The sequence below is a fragment of the Ptychodera flava genome, chromosome 1 (assembly GCF_041260155.1).
Source record: "Ptychodera flava strain L36383 chromosome 1, AS_Pfla_20210202, whole genome shotgun sequence".
Classification (NCBI taxonomy): Eukaryota; Metazoa; Hemichordata; class Enteropneusta; family Ptychoderidae; genus Ptychodera; species Ptychodera flava.
This window is the reverse complement of record NC_091928.1, coordinates 20,629,474-20,656,946: the sequence shown is the minus strand read 5'-3', so window position 1 is coordinate 20,656,946 and position 27,473 is coordinate 20,629,474. Positions and strand designations below refer to the sequence as shown.

The following is a 27,473-nucleotide window of genomic DNA, read 5'->3' as shown; positions in this document are numbered from 1 at the left end:
TTGATAAAATATGCTTAAAGGAAACCTAAGTCCAGCGACATTGACCGTTTATCCCTTCCCAAGTCACCCTTGAATAAAATGCAGCTCAAATTTGCAACATAATTGCACGCGCCGACGACTACGGAGCGACGAAAAGGGACATTGAAGTAGACACATTTATGGAAATGAGCTCGGAATTCCATGGGCGCGAAAGGGCTCATGGGAGGAGCGTGCGTGACGTCATCGGCGATACACGAACGTGTGTAGCAGCCTACCAAAGCATTGGAGTCTATGACTGCAGCAGTGCAGTTCTGCACGTTACGACTCTTTAATGCTCAGTAGCATGAAAAATGATTAACTGTTGTTCAGTTGAGTGCAAAAATCACTCAAGGAAGAACAAACTGAGTCAGCTTTTATCGTCGTCCCACAGAACAGCTTTTTCGAAGACAGTGGCTAAAAGAAAGTCGGGCGAGTTTAAAATCTTTAAAAGATAAAAAGTTATGTTCTACTTCTTTCATGATGATTGTTTTATAAGGGATTTCGGGATTCTGATACCGATACAAGACTATACTACACAATGCGGTTCGTATCTTGACATGCTGAGTCAGCCTACTATCGCTGGTTTTAACCAGATAAATATTAATTGGCGATTTCGGGACTCTAAAATCCGAAGACGGAAACTACACAAAGCGTCTCTTATCTCGACAGCCCGGGTCTGCGAAATCGCCGATATATACCCAATAAATATAGGCAATTTCGGGACTATCCTGGTAATATTGATATAACAAGATATACTGGAATGACTTCTCGCCTATTGTGTCTCGGCACGGCGGGTCTGACAAATCGCCGGTATTATATTTACCCGATAAATATCTGCTAATGCAGACGATTCAGTGTGACAGTTTCGGACGACCTCGGTTTCGAACATTTAATGACATGCTGTTCGTTGTACTCACTTCGCTCTGTATTGATAGTGTTTTACAAGTCATGTGACAGCATATTAAGTCAAGTGACGCTGTTGTCCTGTTTCGGATATTTTTTCAGTAGAAGCTATTTCGGGCTACAAACTTAGCCACACCGTTCGATACAAGGTGTCGAACGCAACACACAGAGACAGCCCATGTCGATATTTAAGCGCCATACACGTCGAAATAAACTTATAGTTGCGTCGTCCATGGATTAGACGTAACTAATTTATCACATATTTTTACAAACAGTTTTCTAAATACATCGAAATTGAAAATCGGGGTTTGAAGTTTCAAAATATCAATATTTAGCCCCTATAATCACATTCGAAATACGACGTCCGATTACTGCGATAGCAGTCCAATTACTACGCACTCAACATGGGGTCAACAATTTGGCAACTTTGACCCCCTGAATAACACTTCCGTCCTGTTAACAGTTTGAGGATAAGCACAATAAAGTTTCGAAGGATATGGTAATAAGATTTCGCAGTGCTCGTCATTTATGAAACGGCTTTGAGCGAAATCTCACTACCCTGTCCGAAAACTGTCACTAGATTTACTTGCACTGTGTGGTGTCGGCACGCCGGGTCTGCGAAATAAGATATTTATCCGATAAATATCGGCGACTTAGGACTTTAACTCTGATACTAGACGATACTTTGTCACATTGAGGGTAAATGTCCGATGTATATCGGAGATTTCACCACCTAACAGATCCGACTACCTCTGTCCGACTCTAAGTTAAAAATAGCATCCATGGCCGGTAGTCAAGAATACTGTATGTTTTACATTATTAGATTTATTCATGCACGAAATACATGTTTTACATGCAAAGCATTTGTTCATTAAATGTCCACACGAACTGTCGGGACTTCGTCGAGAGGGCCGATTGGATATCACCGTGAGTTTGGGAGGCCTTGCACGAATTACATTCTGTACAGGTAATATTTTACTTGGCGATCGATCGGGACTTGAACAGAGGACATATCGGACATCATCGGGAGTTTTGGCTGGTCTTGTATGAAATACATTCTTTACAACAATAGACGATACTGTTTTTTTTAAATAGCGGGCAAATATCCACTATATCGGAGATTTCATCACTTTGTAGATCTGAGTAAGCCCGACTTCCTAAGTTCGAAACGAACTTCGAAAAATAGACGACACTATAGATTTGTCGAATCGCGAATAAATATTTTCCGATACATATCGGAGATTCGCAACCTTAAAGATCTGGCCAAGCTCGACTTACATGGTAACACCATGGACCCTCGAGGGTCTATGGTAACACATACAATCAGTCAATCCTTCCGTATCATTCATGAACCAAAAATTAATTTTAAGCGACTGGTAAAGAAAAACTATGTTTTAGAAACGTAGCGTTGAAGGATCGCAGGGTCACTCAGTCTCTCCAATTCAGTTCGGGGTCTGTACAAGCACAGTGACTCCCTTCGTGGAATCATACACAAAACGCAAACAACCAAATATGAACGATGTGTGGAGATGCTTTCATGATATCTTGGTTCAAATTAGTATGGTTTGATTTCAGTCGGGGAAAATTAATACTCGATGTCAAAAATATCGCTGTCCGAACTCTCCATAGTCGTCTTACAAACGCGCTGAACTGTTTACAGAACTCCTTCAGCTGCAAGCTACAATCGTCTGTATCGCCGATGACGTCACGCACGCTCCTCCCATGAGCCCTTTCGCGCCCATGGAATTCCGAGCTCATTTCCATAAATGTCGTCTACTTCAATTCTCTTTTCGTCGCTCCGTAGTTGTCGGCGCGTGCAATTATGTTGCAAATTTGAGCTGCATTTTATTCAAGGGTGATTTTGGAAGGGATAAACGGTCAATGTCGCTGGACTTAGGTTTCCCTTTAATAGTACCTGTACATGTAGTTCATGTACATGCTATCTCACATACAAAGGTAGAATGTGCCTTAGTGACTCTCAAACTATTGCAATTCTCTTCTTGACTACCAAGAGGCTAATTTTAAAGCCCTTGGTGTAAGAAAAATTTTCACAATCTTAGTTTTCTGAAAATCATACATTTTATTTTTTTCTAGAAAGTTATCTAACGCAAGGATGACGGCCTTTTTGGAATTTCAGATATCAGTAATTTTAAGTAATTTGTTTCTCAAGTACCAAACTTTGCACAGTGACCCCTGATATTTATTCTTGATTTGCCGAGAGTAAGGTTGAAAGTTTCAATGAGGAACATTTTGAGGTGCATAGTACCCTAACCCTTTAACCCCAGTTCCCTGTATACAGGTCCAACTTTACCATCGAAAACAATGGATTTGGGACAAACCATGGTGGTGAAAGGGTTAAATGGACAATTCATGCTTTCGAAATGCATATTGCTAGAACAGAGACACAATATTTGAATATGCCTTGCTTTCCGAAGGATCAACATCAAACCCAAAAATCAAGTGTGAGATACAGAATGATAAATCTATGAACACCATACTTTGAAATGAATGACATTGTTTCACTCTGTGTTTCATTTGCAGATGATAAGGATAACAAGACTGTGGAAAAGGAAGATGGCTGGACGGAAGTCACGTCATCAAAACACAAGTACCGGTATGGTTTTAGTAACACCATAAAGCACTCCTTCAACTTGAAATCTGCATACACACACCGTACTGCTGATAATCAGTATGAAGTCTCTAGATAGCATAAGAGAACAAACTGTACCATGGATTACATCTTCTACTCAGTAACTGGCAATATTGGAGATGACCACAACCGCAACTACTCAAGACATCATCAGCATCGATGTGAAGGAAAGCTGAAACTTCTTGCCAGACTTTCATTGTTGTCAGATTCTGAAGCAACTCTGATGGGTGGTCTGCCAAACAGGAACAACTCATCAGATCACTTCTCATTACTTGCAGAATTTCTATTGGTAAAGGACTATCGGTAGAAAGGACACTTTGCAAAGATAAAAATACATATAACTATTTGTTGGTATATTTTCTTATAATCCCTCCATGCTAGGGATGTATGCAATAGTATCTACAGATTGAAGACATGGTACTGTGATATTGCGCAAGTTTAGCAGTGAACAACAACTGCCATTGTAGATTGTACATAACAAACACACAGCAATGTTGTGGACATGAAAGAACGCCAATGACTTTCCTTCCTGTGAAGGTTTTAGATCGACAAAGTCACTTCACTGAAAGAGCTCCTGCAGAACTTTAAAGCTCAATTTGCTGATTGTTTTGAAAGTTGATCTACATTTCATTGTTTGTGTTCTGTCTGCAAAATACAGTGTCTTGTGCTATTTCTCAAGTCATATCACTGTTTTTGTTAAGGGCGGTAAGCAGGTCAATGTTACCGGGGGTCCCCTTGGTATATCAATGCAATCAGATGTAGGGACAGCAGCAGTGTTACCGGGGTTCCAAAATCATTTAGCAGTGTTCCCCTTGGTATATCAGTGCAGTCATATAGGAGTTAGCAGAAATGTTACCAGTGTTCCCGAACTATTTACCAGTGTTCCCCAACCTTAGCAAAAACACTGTGTCAAGAAATCAAGTGTTCAGCTTGACAACAAAGCCGGTATGTGTGTTATGTCAGATAGTTTTGTTTACAATTGAAGTTTAGTGTAGACCAGAATTAATTTGTCAGCAATAACACTGTGTATTGTAAGCAATGCATTGTGGTGGCAAAGTTTATTCTTTGTATTTCAATGCACTTTAGAATGAAGAATAGGAAAGCATATTTATTTTATGGAACAAAATGAAATATTATCAAACATAAAAACTCTTGTCCCTGTCAGTCGTAACACTGCATAAATATCAATTTTAGATCAACAGTTCTCTGAACACTCATTGAACCCTTTTGGTCTGTACCTGTCTTTAGTTTTGTCAGTTATGGTTTTCTGAGAAACTGCAAGTACATGTATCATTTGACCCTTTGAGCGCCAAAGTCAACTTTTGTCACCTGTACAAAATATACCCCAGTCAATTTTTTCAGATTTTTGCCAACATTTTGATTAAAAACTGTAGCCAATGAAAAATATGATGTCCATTTTGTTCAAAATTATCAAAAAAATTACAGGAAAATTCATAAAATATGGTAAAATGTTACACTAAAATTTTGGTGGGAAAAAATATGACACTCAAAGGGTTAAGGGAAATGTCACTGGTTTTGGCTGTTTGTATATCCCTCATCACTATCACCGACGTGACTTGTCAAATGAAAACAGTGAACCTGACAGGTGTACATGTGATGTACTGGTAGATGTCATCACATGAGTGGTGAAGAAATTTTTGACAGTGTTCAAATCATGTGGATTACTGCATGCCTTGACAGAGAATGGCAATGATGCTTGTTGAGTTCTTGTCATGTCAGTGAGAGTTGCAACAGGACGATGTACTCTGGTGAAATGGAAACACTTTGTTTTGTTAATTTTCTACCTTTGAAGGAGTCATAACTGCTTAGACAAATGTCATATCAGTGCAGTTGAAATATTGAATACATACCATAGATATTCCCATTGTTTTACAGAAATCACAACGTATATGCTGTATGTTTTCTGTTACCGACACCAGACATGATGAATATAATTTATCATTACAGGTCAGCAATAGGTTTCAAACCTGTCCAGCCCAGCATTAGTGAGGTATTTGTTGTGTATTGAATTTCTCAGAGGGCAAGATGCATGGTTAGAGAGGACCCTGATCCAAGGTATCAATAGGTGTGAAATATTTAATAAAGAACAAATCAGCAAATAAGGAATCGGACAATACAAAATCTATCAGCAATGCTAAATTGTATGTTGGGAATTGAAATTACATGACTGAAATAGCTGTGAAGTTACTTAAATTCATAGTTTTTCCCTGTCAAACCAAGGAAAAATAACTTCCATTGATGTCATATTGTATTTAAGATTTCTTAAGGAAGTCCTATTAATTTAAGGCAATACCGCTGTACAGAGATTTCCAGTGGTATGTATTCAAGGGCATTGACAAATTTCCAATCAAATCAAACACTATATTGATATTGTATGTTTTGGTGCTCATAGTATTGGATAAGCCAGCGGGCATCAACATTATTGCATGCCAGTAGATGTCCATGAAAGCTTGACTTTCTGTGATAGACTTATCAGCTAGGGTTAGACAGCCCTTCATGTGTATATACGGTAACTTGAGAGTGATGTGACGTACTGGTATGTGGCAGTGGAAGTTCATGTAATCAAGGGCAGGCATTGTCAAAACATATACCAGTACTCTAAATGGGTATCAATGTTTTGATATTGGCTGAAGTTATGTGGGTTGAAAGGATAAGGCATTGTTTGTTTTTATGAAATGTGCGAATCTTTAAGGAGTTATTATCTGCATTGAATAAATTGATTCAATGAAAGGATAGAGTCTTGATTTGTTTATTTTTTCATTTCAAATTTGGGAACTTTCTAATTACAGTGCATTTGAAAAGCAACCATTTTGTTTTGACAGAGCCATCCAAAATTTCCAGAGATTTCCTTTGTCATCTCTTGTAAAAACATCAGAAACACATTTGAAAATCCCATGTTTCCAAATTACAGCATATTTGATGTGATTTTCTGTCATTAAAAGGAAAGTTTTGTTTTGTTTCATCTTACTTCAAACAATTTGAAAACTAAATCTTTCTCATTTGTCTAGCTGAACTTTCAGAAGAAAACAGTGCCGGTCACCTTTGCTCTAGTAATAACTAGGATGTCCCTGACGGCAAATCACGGCACCTGAGTAAATCTTTTCAGGTCGAGTTGTTGACAATCACGTTAAACTCAAGGTATCTAGAAGATCATTGTAACACACTGCGGTGACATCATCGGTAATGTTGCCAGTAGATTTTGTTCAATGTATGCTCAGATAAAACAACGTTTCAATGCCAGATTGTTGTGTAGAGATTTTCTCAGGGTGGCGAGACAACACTGGTCGGAGAAGATCAAGGTGTTGATATGCTTGAAATATTTGCATGAGAGCATAGTATTGAATCCTTTGTTTTCCCATTTTTATGCATCCAGCGAGGCAAATCAACATATGGCTTGTGCACTGTCACTATGAAATCAATAAAAATCATGTTTATGAATGTCTGGGTGAGACATGTCTGAAATTTATGATTTAGAAGTCTTCAAGTCAGATATGATTGACTTTGCTGGTTTTAAATCATGATCTTACTTCAGATGTAGGTTCACGTTTTAGTCAACTTGACTTGATAGCTGCAGATGAACCTGGCAGTTAAAGGAATATGTTATGAATGATTATTCTGTCAGCTTCCACAGTAAGTGAGGCTACCCACAATTCTCCATGATCCGTACACACGGAGATCACTCACTGAACTGAAGCAAATTTCTTCTGTACACAGAACAGCTCGATCCATATTTCAAAATTCTGACAACATAGTTTTGATAATCATAATTTTCTGATTTCTCACTGTGAATAATGAGAAGATAAACCCCCTTTCTGCGGAGGAGATAGCAATTTTGTAGTTTTGTTGACATAGATTTTTGACAGCCATACACAATATTTTCAAGGGAAACTAAGGGAATAAGTTGCATCTGTGTTGGCAAAAGAAAGGGTATTGATTTTTTTTAATGTTCGTGAAAAAGGGAAATTTGCATGTCTGACAGGTGGTATGATGTGACCATCTTAGTTGCTGATAACTTTACCTTGACAAGTGTACAATTTTTAGCACCTCCAAACATCGACTTCTTATTTAATTTACTCTTGAATTTTAAACATAATCAATAACTTTGGAACATAGTTTTAACAAATAATCCTGAAATTGAATTCTAAGTTTCAAATTGTTCAGAAACTGATAAAATTGAAGAAGCTTTTAGCAAATATAATGTCTGAGTGCACAAATCAAGGGGACTTGTGAGTATATAGCCTCACTTACTGTGGCTTCCATCACAATATTACCATTCTCATAAAGGATGTCAAAAGCAGTATGACCATACTTTAAGAGTGCAACAAGTCTGTGTAATCAAAATTTCGCTCTTTGAAGAGATCTTAAACATTCATGATTTTAGATTTTAGGGCCTTGACATTGGAGTGTGGTGATGATGTGAAAATTTTAGCTCACAATTACATGTAGTATATTTATATATACAGCAAAGAGCTTATAGGTAAGTCGGTGGCGTCTGTATGTTTACGTACATATTGTTTTCACCGTGTTCTGAAAAAAACTTTTGTTCTTGGTTGGCATTTATTTGTAAGTCTCAGGCATATGGTTGATTACAAGTGCATGTGTGTGCTAGAGATTTGATTTTAGAATTTCACTAAAAAATGTTGATTCTCTATACATTGTAGTCTGTGAGGAAACTATGAATAATTTTTTTCACAATACAAAACCCGCAAAATCTGTGCTTTTTTACATGTTTGACAATTGATATAGAGACGGTTACGTAACCACTGTAGTGTTGGTTCCACGGCATATCTATCTCCAGAACTTTTACCTATATCTACGTCAAAAGGGTCAATGACGTTCTACAAGTCTTGTTAGAAGTTGTTAATTAAGAAAATCATCACTATGGATGCAGGAATTGCAATTTGGCTTGCAAGAATTGGTACTTTTTGTCATCCAAAATCCTGGAGGGCAGTCGAAAAGGTGTAGTGTCAATCTTCCAAGTGTCAGGTCTGCGATTTTTGTTTTAGGTTTTGGAATGTTTTTTTATGATGCGACAATTATTTGACCGAAAATTGATCCCTTGTCTAACACCTTTCAAAGTATGTAACATAAAAAGTAGGACAGATTTTCTGCAGAGGCTTAACTACTTGTCTTTGAACCTTAAGTGTTTAAATTTTTTCTTACTTTTTTTAACCACTAATACCCGGCTACTTTCGGAATTTGAGTGACGTAAAATAATTTACTTTCTCTTGCCTTATCTCTTTCTGTCACACTTTGGTCTCCCTGTGTCTTCCTGTCAGACTCTATCCGTCTGTTTGTTTGGCTGTATCTCTCCTTTCCCCTCTCTTTGAGCACATTGGTTTAATAATAGTATTCAAATATTTCTTTAACGCGCCCCCTAAAATACTTTTTACTTCTCGAACTTTATGTTTGTTCGACGTGAAGACAAAGCTATCCATTAATTGGATTTTTACGTACAACCAATGGTTTTCGAACAAATTATGGGATATGCTGGCCCAAAGTATCCGAATAGATTTACCAATCAGAAGTTTGGAGGCCATTCGGCTATACTTGGTCTGACTCGTCGGTTTCAAGGTCGTGTAAGTTCATACCGCATTCTTTACAGCGATTTGGATTATTTAAATCTCTTATAATAAGCATCACGAGCTCAAAATAACTGATAAGTCGCTTATTGTAATGACACCTACGGAAATTTCGGAATTTTATGATAATATTAGAAAAGGGGCAAAATCAACTGTATCCCGACTGCATATCAAGCATCCCTACACACAATGCCGGATTTTGACCGAGACATTCTTTCGCTCGGTAGATTTGATGTTACTTCACGGCATCTGATATCATACATAGTGACCGATAAAGATTAAACATGGACAAATACAATGGTAAAGAAGTTAATATCCCGTCAGATATCAACCTATAATCACCTTGACATCGTCACATCTTGCCTTACATTTATCATCTTGCTCCAGATGTTTAATGTTTTGTTTTATTTCATGTAAAGAATCTATATCTTTAGCATTATACCGTAGTAGTCGGTACTAGGTTAACATGACCCGACTTCAGTTGAAAATGGGTCAAAACAGGAATTGCATATTACTTTCTGGGCTAAAACCCACAAACAGGCGACTTTTGATTGTAATTTCTCTGAAATTGTCTGAGGGCGCTTTTCAAAGCAGTGCCCCCTGGGATGGGACTTAGAGGAGCGTTCATGCATTCTCTGTTGCTGGTCATCGACCCACAGACATGAAAATTAAGAAAATACGGACCGCATAAAACCTTATACGCACGAGGTAAAATAAAATTTTGCCCGATAAATTCTAGGATTACCATTAACTTTGGATGAGGTGGTCATCTGAATGGATAAGCAATTTTTTTTTGCTTTTCAAGATTTGACATACAAATTAATTCTCTGCAAGTGAATATTTTTGATAATTTATCAGGGCTGAAAGCATTTTCTAACATCTTCACTCCCCAGATTTTTTCCGTTATTTAAATCACCCCTCTATCGATTTAATATTACATTGGTGGTCTGATTTAGAGTATAAAACGATAGATATTGAAAAATGCATGTCAACATTTTCTATGTAGCATTGGGGTGGGGGTGGGGTTAAGTCATGGCAAAATTTGCCTTCTCAAGAGGGCAGTTAAACTGGAGTTCAATGGGTTGCATCCTGCAGTCACTAAATTAGCATGTCAAAGTTCAAATGAAACAGCTGCCAAGCCTAGCAGCCACACTGGAACATACCAGAAAACAAATTGATACAATGAGCCAATCTGGAACAAAAGAATGGTGTGGTCTTTGAGTGACGACTTCTGACATAAGAATAGACAGATAAATGACTCCAAACATGTCAGTCCCACCAAGGACACGTCTGTGGAGACAGAAAATAAGACAAAACAGACACATTATATCGTTCATTGCATCTTTTGTTTTATTTCTTCCACACCATAAATTAAAATAAAAATTGTAATACTTCAATTATTCCGCATCCTTCAGGGAAACACACTTCACATAATTTCTCACAAAACAAAAATTTGAAAAAAGTATGAGCTCATACACAGAAAACAATGCTTTCTCCCCTCTATCGTACACCAAAGTTGCATGTGCCTGCAATATGAGTGGTTGGGTTTGTGGATATTACCGAGAAGAGAGGGGTGTACTTGATCAATATGGGAAATTAAGCAAAGATTGCCAGTTGAGAGAATTTTCAGTCGAAAATTACAAATATACAAGTATTTTTTTGTGTATCTAAGTTAAGCACTGCCAGAACTAATATCCCTCATTGTTGACAAATTTTGTTATTAGCAGAACACAAATTCAAATATCGTGAAAATCTGGATTTCTTTGTTTTTGGCAGAAAAGAATACATTTTTGACAGATAAAATGCTGAATAGTGTGACAATTTTACAATGGTATGAATATCACAATTGATACAGTGAAAGGAGGAAAATTATCCAGGTCTCGATTTGAACAAAACTCTGGAATTCACATCTCAAAATATTTCAGCAAAAATATAACTGCAGGTACTTCCTGCATTATACCAATCTTTCATCAATCAGCGAAAAATATTTCAAATTCTTTTACAAAAGAGTGAAGGAGCTGAAGCACTTTGTTTGCATATCGAATTTAGTGATGAATTCATTAAAATCATGTGACTGAGCTGTGACCAATGAGTTGGGCCAAAATTGACATATGTAAATCTTCTAAGGTCAACAGCTGAGCATGTGACAGGGTTTGACCAATCAAATGATCATTATCATAAATATGAATACACATCATTAGCATGTATGGTAATATAAAAAGTACATTACTGTTGTCAGTATGTAGTATATATATTTTGCGCTTCAAGTTTTTGATAGGAAGTGGAAAGAAATGAAGCTCCAGTCATTGTGGATCTGATAAAAAGTTGTTGAAAGTCGCTCATGGCACAGCTACTTGTACAGGAGATGGTTTGCTCCAGCAAAGCAATGACAGTAGAAACCAAGCAAAGTCAACCATTCTGCAAAACACAGCCCTTGTACTCTGGCTGTTAATCAGACATTCATCTGATACGGCAGCTGCTGAAAGAGATTCCACTACGTTGCAATAATGCCACTATTTGTCAAAGGACGAGTTTCTAAGAAGAAAATAAGTTTTGAAACCATTACATCTCAGCTTCCATTATCAACGTTCATGGCAATGATCTTAATTTAATTTTCAAAGTATTAGAGTCCTTGAAAAAAACTTTACACTTCAGGATAAAAAAATTTAATTTTCCGTGTAATTATGATTTGTATGTTGCCATAGCAACTAAGAAGTACAACAAATACTGTTAGCCTTCCTCTTGCACCATTAAATTGTCAAAATCCACACTTTTAAAACAATTATCTCAGTTCCGCAAAGCCTGCCCTGCCCGTTTCATAATTCCACTAACTGTACAATTTACATACCTCACCACTATAACCTCAAGAGACCCCCTTGCTATATGCATAGAGCTTGGTACCATGCACTGAAAATCTCAGTATCTTTCATTTCTCTGCCACTGCAAATATAGCTATTCTTGCATTCTTTGCACTCTGCTCATAATTTTCTTCCCAAGTCAAAATTAAATTTTGATGACCAAATAAGGACTGTTCAATAATTTCATCCTTTTTGATGAGTACACAATCTGGAGAGAGAGATGCAACAGATGGTTTATAGATCTGCTGGCACTGTCAAAAACTGCCTATGTTGTTTTGGCCTTTCATTTCGCCAGACAATTTGGTGATCATTTTCAGTGTCTCACTGGCTGAACAATCTCCAACGCACAGAAAACTCATGACTGGGCCTGTCTATGGCAGTTCCTTGCTTTACAAACATCAGGATTTATCAAGTATGCCCTTCTTGCTGTACCACTAACTGACACCTTTGGTCTGCGGAACTGAAAAGGCAAAAGCCACAATTGACAGCCTATGATTTACAAAAGTTAACCTTCAGAGGGACATTTGACAGGGAATCAACAATCTTCCAGAATTGATGATTGTGACTCTGAATTTTATGTTCATGAGAAAGTTTTGGAGTGCTACAATTTTTTAGACACTGCAGTGAAACTGACAGACACTAGCTAACAACAAGGCATCTATTGCATAATGCACACATCTCTCCACTTTGGACACGGTCGTGCTTCACGTTTTACGAGCCAAATTTGATCCAAAAAATGCTTTTCACTTTCCAACCACATTTCAAACTGCGTGAAGCGTGAACTTTGCACAGCTCATGAATGTTCGATACATGAACCTTGTTGTTTCCTTGGAAAGATAATGCCGTCAAATTACCTGAGCTGAAGGCTCCTACCTTAACCCTTTCACCGCAATGGTTTGGCCCAACCCATTGTTATCTATGGTAAGTGTGGATCTGTTCACATAAAAAGGGGTAGACAGGTTAAAGTGTGATGCAGCACCAAGCAAGCCTTTTAGTATCTGATGTTCGATTGAAAGTTTTCGTCTATTCTTGGTATCTTTTGAAACAGAGAATTTATACGGTTGGCATGTATGGGGTGTATTACAATATCCTTAGTGATCATTCAAATTGTTTAAGCAATGAATCACACCAGGCGACGGTATACGATGACATTTTGACCAGTTCACGACATATGTGCACAAGCGATAGCGAGAGCATATGTGGAGTGAACTGGTCAAAATCGAGTTGTCTACCAACTGCTGAGGTGGTTTATTGCTGTAAATTGAAATTTTGGTGTGAAACATCAAAGCGAGAATTTCTTTCTAGCTAAGAGCACGCACCTGTTCCAACTGTGCTATATCACGCATATAGCATGGTTATTTTCACGTCTCGACCAATCAGATAGCAGTATTTGCACCATCAATATACTGGTATGATACAATAATGAAATACAGCAGCATAGCTGAAGTCCAGATCATTGAAAGACTCATCAAGTTGAGGAAATATGCCGGTCAATATCAGCAGTGAGTTGGTGCCTACACGTGGCTTTGGCAGCATAAACCCCATTAACTACAATAAAAAGAGAAATTTGCACATCCCCATAACGTGAGAGGGAACAGCAACCATCCAATAACAGATGTTGCTAGGGTTGAACCATTCTTTACTGAAACTGGGACGATCTCTGTCCTTCTTTAAATTAGAAAAACAATTACAAAGTCTACCCAGAAATATAAAATAAAAACTACTGTCCGTCGGGTTATATTGTCCAATATAGATAGAAGCTAAATCTACAGTCGTTAAACTACTGAAATGTTTTAGGTCGCTGTCTATAGAGTCTACGAGAGTGAATCTTTGTGTCCGTGTGGGTTATGCTGGTGATTCGCACTGCTTCCAAACTGTATTTGATGCTGTTGTAGAAGATAACTAGTGTCTGAATGTGAGACCTGTAGAATGAGAAAGGACAAAAAATTTCATTCAGACCTGATGCTCAGTAAAGATCCATAGTTCATATTAACCCTTTGCATGCCAAAGTCAATTTTTGTCGCCTTTCTTAAATATAACCCAGACAATTTATTTTCAGATTTTTGGCCAAAAGTTTGATCAAAAACTGTAGCCTATGAAAAGCGCTGTTCTTTTGGTCCAAAATTATCAAAAGATTTACACAAAACTTCATCAAAATTAAACATGTTGCGCTAGAATTTTGGTTGGAAAAATTACAGCACTCAAAGGTTTAAAGGCTTCATTGGCTGTAACTTTTGATGAATTGTTCTGTACTTTTAGTCAGCGTATGAAGTACAGTTGCGTGTTCTATCTATTCAAACATAGACCCTAGAGAAAAACGGGAGAGGCAACTGCTGTGGTTTATTTGTGCGATCTATCTTGAAATATATTAAGTTTATTTGCCAAGCGGTCCCTGACAATAATACTTCGTACTTACATTTAATCTCATTAACGATCAAACTGACGTTGTGAATTATGTACACTTTGCTCTTGCATGGCATGTTCCGAGTAATGACACAGAGAATTTTGAGGGTTTTTTGATACCAGTCATGGTGAATGTTCTGGTAACGATGAAGATCACATTTTGGATTCTAGCCGAAGCCAACAGGAAAACACCAGACAATAAAAACAGTGTACATTTAGCCATAGATGCCACAGAAAACTCTTGCTAGTTATAGACATCTAAAGTTTATATTCCCTACCATAAAAATCTCCGATAACAACAAACATTTACAAGTTAGACAGGTCTAAACTTCCCAAGTCCTGCGAAACGAAAATCTGACCTTTATTTCATCTGTCACGCAAAATTTGACGAAAATCAGGGTATACAAAAAATGACTATTCCATAGGAGCTCAAGTACACGACCTCTAACATTTTGATACTGTTTTAGCCTACAGAAACACAAAATTTCGGATATGCTACACATGTCTACACCCGCAAAGTACTAGAAAATACATTTTTAACACTGAGTTTCGCTGTCAGGCGAAACCTTGCGATAAGTCGGGACTCAACAACAGTTGGTGGAGTCAGAAGCGGTAAGGTAGACAAGCATTTACACAAAGCTAACGCTGTCCTCGCAAATTTGGCCGTTCACAGTTTTCAAACAACAACATTTCAGTAGTTAACATACATACTTTACCGAATTATGGAGCACTCCTTGCACAGAAAATATTCCGACAGTTAAAAAACTGCAAAAACGAGGGAAAATTTGGAGATACACGGACGATCGCGGAATGTAAACAACTCTGCGATATCAACTGCTGTTAAGTCTGGAACTGCAGTGATATGTGTTTCGGATTTGTATTCAAAACTTTGTCACTTTACAGCAACATACTGACTCCCTGCAGACTTCTATTTGCATCGATTCTCGCTACTAATATGTAAAAAATACTTTAAAACCATTTTGACGAATTCTTCTCAAAATATTTGTAACACTTTTCTTTCTAAAAATGGACTTGCGGGTAATCCGAAATAACTTGGAACCCGAAAATATTATTACCGTACACCCGCATGCAGTGTCTATGAACCGGACGTTGTGCAATCGATCGGGTCCAGCTTCATTCCGTCCCCGACCCATAAACACATCTTAATTATTCCAAGAAGGATTGTACTATGCTAATCCAAAGTCCCTTTGATCTTTACCGCAGTTGCCTGTCCCGTTTTTCTCGAGGGTCTATGATTCAAACAATTCACGTTGAAATACCTAGTAATAGTATGCAACATGTCAATATAGCTTGTATGTCTTTGTTGACAACTGACTATCAATTAGGACTAGCATTTAAATATCAGGACAACGCTGTATCATTAGTATAATTAAAGTTTTGCTCAAGTAATGTAATTTTTGTGTCTTTGTGGGTCTAAGTTTTTGGAGTTTTCATGAAAAAACCTACAGTTTATTTGAAAAGGACTTTACCATTTACCTTTTCTGGCTACAAATCGTTGTTTACAAATTTTGTCAAATATCCTGAGAATGCCTGCATGCTTGTAGAATATTACATTTTAGTGGAAATTACAGAGTTGAAAGACAATTCTGCTTTGATCCTTGAATGGACACTCATATCACATGGAAACAATCAAGTAAACGTCAAACTTGCACGTGTGAAATTTTCAGTGTGTATTACAACTGCTTTCAAAATTTTGAAAGGAAGCAAAACAACAAATTTAATAATCCGTGCCTTGATGTTAGAAGTTGAAGAGATTTGTATCTGTTTCCGAAGAGCACCCTTCTATTAATGACATCTGCCATTTCCAAGGGTGCCCTTAAGGTAGAACGCACCTCGGGGACAGAAATTCGGGCCTTCAAATTTTGTCAATTTTCTTCTGACATACCACTTGTGGCGGCTCATTTTGAAGCTATTGGCGAAAGAAAAGTTTTCACCGTCTTAGTTTTTCGAAAATCGGAAATTTTATTTTTTCGCATAGAGTTAACACAGGGGTGGCGGCCATTTTGAATTTCAAATATCGAGAAATCGCAAATTATTTGTCTCTCTAGTACCAAAGTTTGCACGGTGACCCCTGATTTTTATTCTTGCTTTGGTAAGAGAATGGTTGAAAGTTTCGCTGAGGAAAGTTTAAGCAAAGTTTAAGTCTTTCACTTTCGAGGTGCATATTACCTTAAGGAAAAAAGCTGACTAGCATAACGGTATTTTTATTAACACTTTTATGGAGAACACTGAATATAGATTTCAAGATAAAGACACTGCTGTGAAAGACTTCATATTTTATCTTTGAGAGATACTTACTTCAAATATTGGGGCTCTAATAGGTGAACTAGGACTCTGGTTGTCTTCCGTGGCCATGACGCCACTTGAAAGTATAGTGGGACTGTTACCTGTGATGTAGACACAAATGTTAGTAAATATACTTTGATCTACAGTAGGGTCTATCCTAATCACTGGAGTAGTACTCCCGTGCACACTGTTGTATTGTTTTGAAGAGCCTACTCCTTCTAGAGACATTTTTCTGTAGACAGGTAGCCCCCCCCCCCCCCCACCTCAAAGTGCCAGGGCCAGTAGCTGTAACTTTTGATGATTTTTTTCATTATTTTGTTTTTAATGTCAACTACAGTTTCTTGTTCTACTCCCCAAAGCATGTTGAGATATACAGTATTTAGCTTATCAACTCAGCCTGTACATGTGTGGACTGCGTTGTTGTTGCTGACAAATGAATTCTTAGCAGGTCTGCCTAGAATTCAAATGTAAACAATAACAGTGCATTCTACATGTGTACTGGCTGCGTTGACAAGCTAGATAGTAGGTGTTCCAACACACTCTGGGAAAGAGAACAAGAACTTGTGACTGACATACAAAATAAAAATGGTGAAACATTATCAAGAGTTTCAGCTACTGGCCCTTGAAGCATGAACAAAATTTAAGCTACTCATTTCATTTGCACTACACAGATATCACACTGTCGAAATGATTTTACTTGCTGTTCTTGGGAAATTAACTCTCACACATTGAGTCTGAAAATCCAACTCAGAAACTGTGTGCAGGAAATAACTAATTCAAAATTAGTTAAAAATATTGGTCACCCAGCAAATGAAAAATAGGTGACAATCAATTGATAGACCTGGAATATAGGAATGTGCTGGTTATTTTTTTTCAAGTGTCATTTGTGAAAACAAATTAAAACAATTAACAGAAAATTGTGTCTAGGAATAACTACAGTACAAGCGTCTAGTTTGACACTTTGATGATGTTGAAAATGGAAGCATATATATATTCAAGATAATTTCCCTGACTTTGAGAACTTTACGCCAATGGTGGAGGGTGCTATGAAATTCACTGATTTTTAGAGAATTATCTGCCTTATTAAAACTGGCCAAAATTTCACCAGAATATTTGGACACACAACTGAAGACGTTGGCTTCACCATTGTAGGGTATCATGCACTGAACGCTTGGTAGAAGTTATCGCACAATCTCACTACATTGGTGATATCAATACAGAACACACCATTTTCCATGGTATGTTCATTTTTGACTTACCTAACTGTGTATTTGAATTTGCAGGACTTTGAAGCGGTGAAGTACCGAACGGATTTCTTGAAGAGCCATTTGCTAGACGTTGTTGTTCCGGAACAAAATCGCTACCTAGATTGGATAGTTGTTGAGTTAAACCTAACATCCCACCCTCTTTAACTTCCAGTATCACCCATATTATTTCTGTGGAAGAGAAGAGAGACGGTCAATTTACATAATACTATATAATTTGCATATTCTGTGGAGAAAATACATTCTTTTGTGTGATTATAAACATATGAATAAACTGAGACAGAATGCAGTCAATTACATAGGTATAATATAATTTGCATATTCTTTTGTTGTGAAAACACATTTTTCTGTGTGGTTATTTACATATGAATAGATTGAGACAGAATGCATCAATTTACATATCACTGTATAATTTTCATATTCTTTTGTTGTGAAAATGTATACTTTTTATGTGGTTATTTGACATAAGAACAGACTGCTCTAATAAGAAAGGGTTGTCAACGCATGAAAATTCCTTATGGACAACCCTGCATGCATACGATATATGATTGCAGATGCACCTTGTTTCTATTTTTTTGAAGCCTAAAAAGTTTACACGAACATTTTTCAAACACAGTCAAACCTGTTTCAAATGTGACATATGCCGAGTGGTCACCTGTTCATGACGGTCACTTTTGGGCAACTGAAATGGCTGTCATCCCTGTGTCAACTATTTGGGAAAATCAGATTTTCAATTTTCACAAAAATAGGACAATGACATGTTTATTTACTCCAGTCCAAGAGCTTCAAAACTAGCCAGCAGATGGGTTAAAATCAGAAAAGAGTGGTAAAAATATGAGAGTCAAAATATATGTCCCTTGGGCACATTCTGGGCTAATGTGCAGCACTGAATAAGCTGTTATCCAATTGGGTAGCTGAATCTTACCAATATAATTAAAACAATACAAATAGACTCCCTAAGTCGCTGTGAATAGTGACAATGGACCAATCAGAGAAAGAGCTTATTCAATGCTGCACATCAGCAGCACATTCTACCATCAATGAAGCATTACTTCAGGGCAGTACTTACCACCAAAATACTGTCCCGTCCTTGTCATCATCCTCCATTGTCCCTGGAAGATGCCACAAGATGGCGGACTCACCATGGCAACACTCACATCTGTCATGTGACCTGGCTCTAGATCTTCTACAGGTATGCTTTCATCTGCACCTAGTAGATATCCTTGTGTAAATCGTAAACAAACCCCGCACGGCCATTTCTCATCACCTACGCCAGAGATTAAACCAAAAAACGTAAAGAGTACGGTTTGTTTTCCTACTAACATTCAGAAACGAAAGCTGGGTTAGCATAATTGTTACAGCTGTAATGTCCGTAAATGCAATAACTCCCCATAATTAACCATGAATGTTATAATATGATAAACTTGCTCTGGAAATGATCAGAACAGACATGGTGTGTTTTTTCAAATTTATGGTTGATTTACATTACATTTATCAGCAGCAAATTCATGCATTGAAGCAAAATACTACATTTACAAAAATGTTGGGTTGACTCAAAAGAAATTTCAAGAAATTCCCAGATTGATTAAAAGAGTTCAGAAAGGTCAAAGGTTAGAGGGCACTCAAGCTGACAGTGACATGAGTACCAGAAATTTTAACACTCTAAAAAATTTCGAAATGTCTTCAAATATTTGTGCATTGTGAAATGACCACCTAACTCACGAAAAGACCGCGACTACAGTATTTCACTGCAGTAGTAGAATAGTGATAAGGTCCAATGGTCCTGACTGTGTTCATTTTCTTGTGCTAGGGTGCCTTTCACAATATAAAATATCACACCCACTAGGATAATATTGAATTGTAATACAGCCTGGAGCAAGTATTTTCAAATTGTTTTTACAACCCTGTCTTTTTCTATGGGAAAGCCAAGCCTTGCACTCAAAGAGCTGCTATGGGATTAGAAACCACTGGTCATTGGCTGCATCTTCATCCAGAGAATGGTGAACACTAATAAATATAACCTTTCTTCAAAGTCTTAGCAAAAAGACCAGGGTTTTTGTGACAGAACCTGGGAAATTAACAAGGATTCCCCTTATTAGAGGTTTCCTTCATGTCTCTAGGGTTTTCCTTGGAACATGAATACAAATGTATTGGGGGACAACAGGTTGGTTCTGTTTACAAACAATTAATTTTACTAATCAGCCATTGGCGTCGTCTACTCAGGGTCAGTATGTTTTGACTTCAGCGATATAGGAATAGCCCCACCTACAGTTCACTGCTGATGCAAATAATGCAACTGAAGGGAATTATTGTATCCAAAAATGAAGACAAGATGCAGTGATCTCCACAGCTTGGAAAATCAAGAGGCGTGGTCCATTCACATAACAATGAGTAATTTCACATTCTTTTGTGGTGAAAATATAAATTCTTTGTTTGGTTATTAACATATGGATAGATTGCTCTAAAAGTCCAGAGGAGTCATTCACCTCTCAGAACATCCCTTCTGGAGAACCTTGAGATGCATAATGTGCTTGCCTATATGTACTGTTCCCTTTGCTCTCATTCAATTGCTCAACGATATTCATTGTAGTTGTCGAGACAAAACAGAGAATTCAGAAGTCAATTACTTAAATTGTGAACTTCACGCATCATAGAACACGTGGTAATTAATGCTGCAGTATATAAATGGTCTCATGGAACCAACATCTCACTCATATAGGGGCCATGGATAATTAAAACATGCGCACGGTAAACGAAACTAAGTGCGTTTGTTCTCAACCCCCTCCTCCCTCTCCTAAACGAAAGTTTGGAAGTGCGAAAATCCAACCAAGCCTCATTCGGTACCTGCATCCAACAATCGGTGATTACGTCGCTATGAAATCACGCATACGCTACCGACCGCCCCTCCTCCTCCCCCCCCCCCATACCCCTCTAAAATCAATCTCTGTTCAGCGCCAACTCAACAATGACGCAACCAATAGAATGAAATGAAACAGTGTATCCAAAATGATTGTTACGTTATTTTACTCGTGCACTGATTCACATGTATGTCAAAAGAATGCTGGTGTAGCGCCGGTGCCGTACTGGCCTGGTACACGCCAAACAATGTAGCACAATATTTTGCGATACAGAAAAACGTGTAGCGAGATGTTGCAATAGGAAAACTTGTAGTGGGATTTTTGCACACGGTAATCGAAATACGGTACAGCCAAATCCCCTCCCCCTAGACGTTGCGCTTGCCGTGCAGGTGTTTTAATTATCCATGGCTCCATACACTCAAAAGATATTCTGGCTCTATAAAATTTCAACCTTGCTTACACCATAACTTACCTGAATTCCTTATTCTCCACGTTTTAATAAATCTTGTGTTTGGTGGGACCGACTCGCCTTCACCTATCGTAATATCTTGTACCAGTGACATAGAAGGGACTTTGTCTTTGGGACTTTCAAAATCATAATACGAACATATTGCTGCTTGAAGATTCCTGTAAGATGATGATTTAAACAAAGACGTTTGAGTAAAGAACATGCATTTGCAGAAGTACAACAGTATAAGGAACTTAGGAAACATAGAAATACCTTTGTATATTGATTAAATTTTCAATGGCACTTTGAGTGACAAAATAAACCAAGCTATTGACTCATTAACAGCCAGCATTTGGTTGAGCATTGGTGCACCCGCCTTCAAACACATTTTCTGTGTTGTGATAAATTAAGTCATCCCTACCACCATGATGGCCTCATTATTATCAATGGTGACTGAGAACTTGTTGACAGGGAATGTGGGGTGAGCAGTTTAAACCCTTTCACCACAAATGTTGGTGCATCCCTATTGTTTGCCATGGCAAAGTTTGACCTCTGGACTGGGAAATGGGGGTGATAAGGTCACATCAGCTTCATTACTCCTTGAAATTTTGCTGGCAATGTCTAGCCTATTAGTACTTTCAATCAGTTCCCACACAGTTACTACATACTGGGTGCAAACTGGCAGCCATAATTCCTGTGATGTGAAACTTTTGTTGCACTAACCTGTTCACCCCTAGTTCCCTGTAATTACCGTAGATCCACAATCACAGTTGTAAACAAACGGTTCGGGCTACCAATGCAGTGAAAGGTTGCGGGACAATGCAAGTGCATAAGCAGTGTTTTTGTCGTAGCTTTTATTTTGTACTGGTACCTGTTTCATATGGAGTGATTTGACCTTTACAAAGGTCACTCAGGTCAAGTTGTACTGTATTTGGAAGCAAGAGTGGGAGAATTGAAGGAAAGACTGCAGGTGACATGAACCCCCTTGATAGATGCAATACAGTAGGAGTGTGGGTCAACCACATTTGCTGGCTTTTGCCTTCAAATAGCCACATCACACATATTACAAGATATTAAATTTGCAGTAGGTATAAGCTCTGTAGCTGTATCTTGTTTTCACTTTGCTTTACTAACAAATACCATCCAATCTTCAGGGAGATGGTTTTAGTTCCAGCTCTGAAATCTTTAAAAAATCCTTGGGGAAGGATTTGGTCGATTGTTCACAATTTTGGTGTTGGACATACTTGCTTGTGGTGGCTCTGTATGACCTGTAAATCCTTATTTCATCGTTTGAGAATGTTCAGTGGTGACACTTTGGTAAGTAGTTATAGTCGCTTTTGATTTCAAACTGTCTTATAGAAAACATACATGCACACAGATACAGACATACAGACGCCACCCACTCACCACATAAGCTCTCTTTGGTATGTATACATATACCAAATGTGAGCTAAAATGCGATGAGATACAGATAATGAGGTTATAATTTGTATGCACAGCTAGTATTCATAAAGATCTATCACATTGACACATGCACAGATCAACATCCTGACCTACACGCAGCATGGGACAACTGGTAGGAGACTGAAATCAAAGTCTAAAGTTGAAGTGAAAGAGTTGAAAGGAAACTGATTTTCCTTTATGCATTTCCATTATTTCAAAACACCAACATTGACCACATTGTTTGCTGTCTTGGTAAAACCTACACAATTGATTAAAGGGCAGCTAGTCTTTAACAGGGAGCTTACATAACATCAGTAGTGTAATAGCACAACCTGAAACTGCTGTCACTCTGACTTCCAAGTCCAAAATAAAATGCTTATTTGTGATTTTCTAAAATTTACTTTGAGTCAGACTTGACGTATAATCAGGCAATGGTTGACTTGTGTAGTTAAAATTGCTCAGATCCCTGACCATTCGGTCATTTGCAACCCCTACATTTGCCAGCCTTGTGACCTGTTCAGCTCCATAAACCCCTCTTACATTTCTTTCATGAAATATTTATAGGCAAAAAGGGCATTTGATAGGCACCAATCCACCGGACAGTGTGCTTTATGGTAGTTCACACCTCAAAGCTATATGTTTTAAATCTGAGCTCAAACTCAGCCTCCTCAGGGGAAGTTTAAATCATTCTATTTCAAAATCATTCATGTACTCCACAAGTTTACAAATGACTCCACAAAAGCAGCAAACAATTTAAATATTGTAAACTAGAAATCCAGAACTTGTTAATTCCCCCTCATTCCCATGTCCCTGTAGGTGTACAAAAGTATTACAGGCTCAACCTGTTCACCCCAATTTCCAATGAACTGTTCCCCTATCAGCATTGACATCAATGGTCATGGGCCAAACCATTGTGGTGCATGGGTTAAAACTTTTCATACTGTAAACTCGGCTGTACTATTTCATTGACTCATGAGTGTAACCGTGTCGACTATGAGAATCAAGGAAATACTGTATATTACCATGGAGCTAGAAATGGATAATATTACATTAATAGATCATCCATGGTCGACTCTGGGAAATTCCTAAAACGACACAATGAAACAAGAAATCTGAATGGTTAGAGGGGATAGTGTGTAAATGTCAGGAAGTTGCATGACCTGGTGTGACCCCATCTGAGCAATACCAAGCTGACCTCTGACCTCTCATGTCACACGAACATAACTGGTCAACTTGACTGCAATCAACTTGACCCCAGGACGACCACGCACCAACCTGACTTCAGTCAACTTGACCTGAATTCGAATTTGTGCAGGGGCACAGTCCCTCTATGTGATGGAGGGACAATGGCTTGGGTATGGTCTGTGTAAGGTCAGGCTGACCTGGGTCATGTTGGTGTGGTCACAGTCCCTCCACACACCAGTTGGGAAAAGTCTGGGTCCCAATTGTTATGATGCGCCTTATGGTTTGATAAGATGTCTGTGTTTGTAATTGTAGGGCTTCATTTCGGTTTGAATAAAATCCACCCCTACACCAAAATAAACACCACATTTCATGTGATACCTGTCAAATAAAGTTTATTATCAGGCGACTGGCAAAGTGAGAAAATGCTGTTAGCTGCTTTGGAATGCTGGCGAGCTACCGTAAGCGCCATTTTGTTTTACGGAAATCAAAACAACAACACCAAATGACCGATCTCTCCAAAACCTAATGGATTGTTAATTTTTTTAAATGGTTGACGCAGGCTCACATATGAGAGTAAATATCAGTGGTTCTGGGTAACAAATGTTTGAAAGAAAAACGAGACGAAAATGGGTATGAAATATGGATGCTGAACCATTATGGTTTAGCAAATTATTAAAACAATAGACGTTTCAAAGATGTGGTGAAAGTTGTCTGAGAATCTAAGTCAAAGAGTTACATATGTAAGGATGTAACTTCTGTTTCCCTGATCTGTGGGTATGTTACAAGGCTGACTGTCACTATATTTTGAAGTAATTATTACAAGTATACCTCTAAGACAATTTGACCAAAATTTGACCTTTTGTTGGGGGTCATGTCCCCATCATGTCGGTGTGGGTCAAGCTGACCTGACTTGCCAGAGTGACCACACTCATGGTCACTTTACCCAATAAGTAACAACCAGCAACAACAAGGTGTAAATTGCTTGGGTCGAAACGGACAGGGGTCAACAACCTTCCCTGCTCAGCTTGAAATGTAAACCAGGGGAGGTTGTTGATGTTAGTCGTGGCTGCAAGTACACGTACGGTGCATTTATTTCTAAAACGTGATGTCACAGAAGCAATCTATTCAAAGGGTATTGAGTTCACATAAATGCAATCACGAAGATCAAATATTAAGTTTTAAATCATGGGTACTGACTGAGCATAGTGCCAGAATTTACAGTCACTTATCAATACACCATGAATGGATACCCGATGCTACCCACACCTTTCTGCCATCTAGAGCTTGCAAAGTTGTGAGAGCCTACGAAAGGAGCACTAAAAACGGAAGTTTTTTCTTTGACACGGTATGCTCAAAAAGCACACGAGGCATGCCATGCTGACGTCGAGATGTTCCCTAACTTTGAATTTCGAGCCCCTAGGCCCTGTTTGTTGACGCGTTGGGTTGTGGTGTCAGCCGCGTCGCTTCGCGTCGAGTCGGCAATCATAATATTGACTCCACTGGTAAAATTTTCAGGACACACGGAATCGAGACATTTTAAGGACCACAAAAAATATTGGCACGCAAGATCACATCAGTAGGGTGACATACCAATATTTTGAGCCTAAAAGTTGTCCCGTTAATGTACACACTTACCAATTATTCATATCGAGGAAAAATGCACAGCCTGCTGGATTCAGCTGATTGCCCAGCAATTTTTGAAATTCACTTATAAGGACTTCTTTGTCCGTAGTTCCCATGGAACTAAATTGCTGTACAAGTTCTTGATCTAGATCAGAATCTACCTCCATTTCGTCACGTGGCTTCATGAAACAACCAGAGACACAAGAGGACGCAAGTTCGGAAGACGCCAATATGCACAACTTCAGGTTTTCAACTGTTGTCATTCGCCATTACTGTGATGGTGACGTCATCAATGTTAGCACGCAGGCGCAGTGCGATGAGGCCGATGCTTTCTACCCACAATGCAGTGCGCGACCTATTTTTTGAGCTAGTGGAGTCACCATGAATATCCACTTTGAAACCCATCTATTCATAAGTATTCGTTGTTTACCTTCTCCTATAAACTATGACATCATGCGAAACGGTTTCTAAGAATTTAGTTTGGGATTATTGTTACATATTATAGATGTGCTAAATAACCCTGAATTAATTGTGATCAGTCATAACACATAGCCAGCAGTGTGAAGGAAATTGAAGTGAAATTCACATTGTAGGAAAAATTCAGTAATAAGTTTTGTTAAATAAAACAACTTGTATAAAATAAAGAAAAATTTGAGTAAGTGAATTACATTTATAAGAAGAAGTGGGAAAGTTGACATCACTCTTTCATGGTATTTTACCAAATCAGGATATAAAAAATGAAAACTTGAGCAATGAGACATTTCACAGAATGTTTCCACTTTACGGGAAGATATTCAGATGTAAACTGTTTGTTCTCGACTGATATCTATTATTGTTGTACCTTACTTAACTAAAGTTTCATTGAGTGAAAAGTTTCAAATTCCTGAAACCACTATAAGAAACTTTGTATTGTTTACATATTGCCAACACATGCTCATATAATCTTTCCTCCTTTCATATAGTTCCAATTCACCTAAAACAACATTTACCATGTCAGTTGTAGTCTTAGAAAGCACTTTTTATGAATTGATAATCTGCTATGTGTACAATGCTTTGTGTTTCCTTTTATCAAGCATCAGATGTAGAGCAATAGAATATGCTATCAAAATTATATTATAAATGTTCAAATTATTGCCATAATTAGTGTGAAGACAATAAATCAATTGCCCTGTATACAATTTTCATTTTCTGAAAATATGTCTTTATGAATTAAAAATTTCCTTGTCATCCTTTTCATGTGAATTCTTGCTTACCTTACTTCATAAGGGTTTACACAGTTTTCAATTCTATCAATTCAGAAAGTTTTCCTGTTTCATTTCCTTCTATTCATCAATTTCTTGTTGTGATATATGTTTCATCAGCATGACCCGAATCACATTGCAATCAACTTTTCTCTATTTTTTTGACAAAACATGGGAAGTACATGTCACATCATCGAGTTAATAGGCTAAAAAATACATGCTTTTTACCTAGGGTATAACGCGAGCCTTAAAGCCCGGCACACAAGCCGCACAGCCCAGCCCCACCAGGGCTACAATTATTGCAGCTACTTTTTTCCACACTTTGGTGTGTTCAATAAAATTCTAACTATATTGATCCCATACAAATGATGGAAAAACACACTGAAAAGTCTATAATGGAGTTAAAGGGGTAGTCTTCAATCCCTGGTTCTCGCATCAGTTGTTGTTGACATGACTGCATGTGAATTAAGTCCTTTATTCTTCTTTGAAATTTGTGCACAGTTAGTCAATTTGCTCAGCAATAGAGCTGACAAAAACCTGCCCATTTACCGGTAATGGAGTTTTAACAGTAGTATCACACTTAGTATATCTGTAGTTTCTGTTTTGAAATTCCAAAAGACCATCCAGTATCCTCTTGAACTGTGATATTAATGACACACTGGGTCTGT

The 27,473-nt window shown here is 37.9% G+C and overlaps 1 protein-coding gene across 1 annotated transcript; it reads right to left on the bottom strand.

Moving 5' to 3' along the window:
* Window positions 1–10,523: 10,523 nt before the first annotated feature.
* Window positions 10,524–25,860, bottom strand: LOC139132558 (protein ILRUN-like). Its single transcript, XM_070698865.1, has 6 exons — window positions 25,577–25,860; window positions 21,338–21,492; window positions 19,077–19,274; window positions 18,002–18,178; window positions 16,755–16,843; window positions 10,524–13,954 (listed from the first exon to the last, which is right to left on the bottom strand). Exons 1-6 carry the CDS (start codon window positions 25,825–25,827, stop codon window positions 13,847–13,849), a joined length of 978 nt encoding a protein of 325 aa, XP_070554966.1. The 5' UTR covers window positions 25,828–25,860; the 3' UTR covers window positions 10,524–13,846.
* Between the last annotated feature and the right edge of the window lie 1,613 nt (window positions 25,861–27,473).